Below are 5310 nucleotides of genomic sequence, written 5' to 3'. Positions count from 1 at the left end.
GGAAAAAGCTTCTCTTTACATAATGGTTGTCAGAAGCGGGATTGAATTTCCACGCAAAATAACAAAAGCTTTAAAGGAATTTTAGGAACAGAAGAACAGAGAGAAGCACAGATTTTGATAGCAGCATTTTTCTCAGGTGTTTTGCTAGCGACAAGCCGAGATTCACGTGGCTGGCTTACCGGAGTCTTCCTGACTCGACATAAACAGCAAGGTTCTTTTAAGAGACTCTGCTAATGATTGAAAGGTGTGTACGTACAGCTGGAAGTGGCAGCTAAGCCATGCAAAGATGGAAAATACACAGAGTCTGGATACTGTACGCTATTGTGTTTTTCAGTTTTTTGATTGCTCAGGAAGGAACAGCTGCTAAAGTGCACTTGATTATAAATGCTGCTGAACTAATCCAACTTCTATCTTTTGAAAGTGCCTTAACTTCAAAATTTAAGTATAAGGATATGTTACTTGGAAAAGGAGTTTTTATTTATGTTTCTACAGAAAATGAAAAGCTGAGGATTCCTTCCAGGCTTCTGTGGTTTGATCAACCAAGACCCCCGGAAGCAGTGGACCAGGTGTTCCAACAATTGAAACAGCTAAGATGATGCAGTCTTACAGACCCCGAAAATACAGACTTATACAGGTTTCTGAGTTTTGTCATGATCCCCATGGTATGAACAGCGCCCCCTTCCAGCATGAAGCAGTTTGGAATGAGCGACGTCCTAATTCCTATCTTGTTTATAAATATTTGTTTTCATTTATATGGGATTATTTATAATTGGTTAATGATCACAGCCAATCTCTTTTTAATGGTACAAAGGGGAATTATGGTATGGGTATGGTTTTTCATTTATTGATATAAATTCAAGGTCAATTTTGTGATGTGTATATTTCTCCTCTTGATTAAGTATTGTGCTTATACTGATCTTTTAAAACGTAATGCATAATTGAATACAGACTATAGATAGTTACTTATAATAGAATTTATAGTTAGGTAAGTTAGGTTTTCTAGATATACAGATTTATATTTGAGATAAATAAACAGTCTTCAAACCTCTCAAAGACCTTCAGAAAATGGCTTTTAAAATGGTTTAGGTTTTTCTTGACAATGAGAAATGTCTGCTCCTGGCAGCACCAATTACGTCTGAGAGGAAGATTGGCATCGAAGAAACTCGTTATGGAGTTTGCTTTCAACATGGCAAGATTAGCCATTTGGGCAAGAAACTGCTCTTGCCTAGATTGTTTGACTATTGCTGTATAAACTGGACATGCAGGACCCACAGGAAAGTGACTGCTGAACTCAGTCTTACAGGGTTCCTGCTTCATGGAAGAGTCTAAGAGACTTTCTGCAGGACAAAGAAAAATGACTGACAGACTGCCAATGCAGATAAACAGTCTGAAATTTCTTGCTTTGCTGAGAAGTGTTCCAGACACATTGTGGTCTATGGGCTGAAGATGGATGCCCCAATGTTACAGAGGAACTTCGGGTGACTGTCCAGGCAGTAAGATGTCTCTGTCAATCCTAGTGTTTATATATTACCCTTCTGTGGTCTTTGATGGAGTTGAAGACAGATAGTTATAATTATAGTTTTCCTTAGTTATGATAAAAGATAAGCTACATATGGAACTTTAGACTCACAAGAATGGGATGGATGATATTTTCTTTAAATCTTGCTAAATGTTGGTAGACAAAATATTGTAACTATGTTCTTACTTGATAACTGTTCTTTTATATATAATTTGACTATGTTAAAGTTAAGACCTTTCTTTTTGTTTAAACAGAAAAGAGGAGATGATGTGGAAGTCCTGTTATTTGTCAATAAAGCACTGCTGGCCAATAGGAATCTAGATAGGTGGGACTAGGAGTCCAGGAGGACTCTGGAAAGGAGTAACACAAGAGAGTCGAGATGTAACGTCATGGGGTAGGAAGCCCGGAACTATTCTCCGGTAAGAGAAATACTTAGATTAACAATTATGGGGTAATTACTTACGTCAGAGCTAGCTAGTAAGAAACAAGCAAGGCCAACAGCTTCATAATAAATATAGCCTCCTGTGTGTTTATTTGGGACTGATGCGGCTCTAGAACCAAGCTGGCAGGAAGGCTTCACTCAAGGAAAAAGCTTCTCTTTACAGACCTGAACAAGGGGAGAGCTCTTGGACCCCAGACTCATGGCTGGGAATCCAGCATGGGACTGATACAGACCCCCAAAGTGTGAGAGTCAATGAGGAGGCCTGGGCAACCTATGGGGCCCTGGGCAGTGGATCAGTGTTCTTCCCTGGCATACAAACGGACTTCGTGTGTCCATAACACAAAGAGAGATGCTCTCTCAGCCTGGACTCTTGGGGGAGGACCTAGGCCCTGCCCTGAACGAAATGACAGATTCTGGAGATTCCCCATGGAGGGCCTCACCCTCCCTGGGGAGCAGATTGGGGATTGGGTGGGGGCTTGGTGGGGGCTGGGGGAGGAGGTGAGGGAGAGGGAGCTGGGATTGACATGTGAAACAAGCTTGTTTCTAATTTAAATAAAATAAGATAAAAAAAGAAAAAAAAACCACCACTTTGCCCGCAGAACCCCAAATAAATCAGAGGAGTCAATACATAGTTGCACAAACAGCATTTTAGTTTTGAAGTTAATTAGAGATTAGGGGTGGCAGAGTTCCTGAGGTTAAACTCGAGCAGATGCTACATCTCTCTTAGAAGTGGTGGCTCGGCATAAAAGCCTTTGGCTTTAGGCGAAGTAGAAGTGGTTCAGTGGAGATATACCGGAACACGGCTAATGAGCCTTCATTTGTTGCTCGCTTGCAGAGCTCACCAGGCAGCAAAAGATGCAATGCTGTTTGGATATCTCTTGTGGTGATACTTGTTTTTTTGGTGTGACGGATCAAGTCGCTTGCTTCTGTCATGATTCTTTCAAACATATCCTTCACGAATGAATCCAAGATGCACACGGATGTTTGGGAGAGGGTGAATCCCTCATGGACATTTCGTAGCACCCTCGAAAAATAGATGGAGAAACTATCCATATGGCGTCTGATGTGGCGTGCGGCTCTGTGCTGCTCATCTGTCACGCGTCGAGAGCGACGTCGCTTCATCAAAATAAAATTTTTAGGCCTTCGAACCTTGACAGTTTTCTCAATTATGTCGAAAGCTTCTTCTCCTACAGCTATTGGCTCCTCCACAGGGATTGGCTCCTCCACAAAGGACATCTCCACAGAGATTGGTTCCTCTCCAGAGGCCATAGCGGAGGCACCTGCCATGGCAGCTGAGGAAGCAGCAGTGACCAGAAGGCAGAAGACAGAGGTTTTTGAGGTGAGTTATGTACTATGAGCATGCCATTATGACATGTGAGAGACCAACTTGGCATCTGATTGGACAGCAAACCTGTCACAAATCTATTATACGTATTGAGTATGATTGGCTGGCGCCTCGGCCTGGCAACACATTACCCAATCAGAATGGGCACGCAATGTGATTCACGAATCTTCTCGTTCACAACTGGAACCCTGGAACTTCTAGCTTCTCAATGAGAAGAAGATGCCCATGAGCACTTTAAAATATTTTAGGATCACGTCATTATAGAATCATTGGTATCACACTATTAGGTCCTTGAAAGACACAACCGAAAGCAAAAATGTCCTTAAAGTGCATATATTTCAGTCTGGCACCTTTCAAGAGCCTGAGTTCAGTAATTCAAGTCTCATAAATTATTTTAAGCGAGTTAGGACCATTACTCACTCTTTTTAAAAATTGTAATACATATTTTTTGAAGCCATAATTACATCATTCCCCCTTCCATTTCTTTCACCAACTCTGTCCACACATCTCCCCACTTTCTCAAATTTGTGTGCTCTCTGTCTCAGATTCAGGGCTTCTTTTTTGTTGTTACACACAGAGAGATATACATGCACTTTATATATGTGGGTATCTATATATTCATATATATTCATGTATGTATGTACATGTATATGTATATATATATTGTATGTATTCCTAAATACTACAGATACACATATATATGCATATATTCCTAAAAACATGTGTGTGTGTGTGTGTGTGTGTGTGTGTGTGTGTATGTGTCTTCTAAGGAAGCTGCCTTTCATACGGAATTTAGTATGCACAAAATTTATTCAGGATACAGGCCCAAGGAAAGGGTAAAAGACAGAAAGAAGCCACTGTTGGCAGAAGCATCTCTGTATCATTTTTTTTTGTTGGTTTATTTTGTTTTTCTTTTTTTTATTTATTTTTAAGTTTAAGTTTAGATAAGAAACAAGGTTGCTTCACAAGTCAGTTCCAGGTCCCTCTCCCTTTCTCTCCCCTCCTCCTGTGCCCTCCCCTCCCCCACGCCCTCCCCCAAACCCCCATTATCCCCTCATTTCCCCAGGGAGGGTGAGGCCACCCATGGGGGTGTCCAAAGTCTGTCATTTCACCCAGGGCAGGGCCTAGGCCCTCCCTCAACAGTCCAGGGTGAGAGTGCATCTCACATTGTTGGATGGGAGTCCAAAGTCCCTGTGTATACTCGGGATGAATACTGATCTACTGCCCAAGGCTCAATAGATTACCTAGGCCTCCTCACTGACACCCACATTCAGGGGGTCTTGATCATTCCCATGCTGGATTCCCAGGCTCATGCCTGGGATTCAAGAGTTAACCTTTGTCAGGTCAGCTGTTTCTGGGGGGTTAAACCAGCCCAGTCTTAATCCCTTTGGTCATCAGTCTTCCCTCTCTGTCACTGGATTCCTTGAGTTCAGCTCAGTGTTTAGCTGTGGGAGTCTGCCTCTGCTTCCATCAGCCACTGAATGAAGATTCTGTTTCCCAGACTCTCTGGCCATGGGATTGTAGGCTGGTGCTCCCCAGATCTATGTCGAAAATCCATATATGAGAGAGTACATACCATGTTTCTCCTTTTGTGACCGCGTTACCTCACTCAGGATGGTTTCTTCTAGTGTCATCCATTTGCCCGCAAATCTCAGGATTCCATTGTTTTTTTCTGCTGAATAGTACTCCATTGTGTAAATGTACCACATTTTCTCTATCCACTCTTCGGTTGAGGGACATTTAGGTTGCTTCCAAGTTCTGGCTATTACAAATAATGCTGCTATGAACATAGTGGAACAGACATCCTTGTTGTATGAATGGGCATCTTTTGGATATATGCCTAAGAGTGGAGTTGCTGGGTCTTGTGGTAGGTTTATTCCCATTTTTCTGAGGAATCTCCATACTGATTTCCAAAGTGGCTGAACCAGTTGGCACTCCCACCAGCAATGGAGGAGTGTCCCCCTTTCACCACATTCTCTCCAGCATAAATTGTCGTTGGTGTTT

The 5310-nt window shown here is 42.2% G+C and overlaps 1 protein-coding gene across 1 annotated transcript; it reads right to left on the bottom strand.

The window, feature by feature from the left end:
• Positions 1–2590: 2590 nt before the first annotated feature.
• On the bottom strand, positions 2591–3305 carry LOC101830251 (histone H2B). Its single transcript, XM_005076773.2, has one exon. It carries the CDS (start codon positions 3246–3248, stop codon positions 2685–2687), a length of 564 nt encoding a protein of 187 aa, XP_005076830.2. The 5' UTR covers positions 3249–3305; the 3' UTR covers positions 2591–2684.
• Between the last annotated feature and the right edge of the window lie 2005 nt (positions 3306–5310).

The sequence above is a fragment of the Mesocricetus auratus genome, unplaced genomic scaffold (genome assembly GCF_017639785.1).
Source record: "Mesocricetus auratus isolate SY011 unplaced genomic scaffold, BCM_Maur_2.0 Super-Scaffold_100003, whole genome shotgun sequence".
Lineage (NCBI taxonomy): Eukaryota > Metazoa > Chordata > Mammalia > Rodentia > Cricetidae > Mesocricetus > Mesocricetus auratus.
Note: the sequence above shows the minus strand (reverse complement) of the source record. Positions and strands in the feature narration are given on the sequence as shown.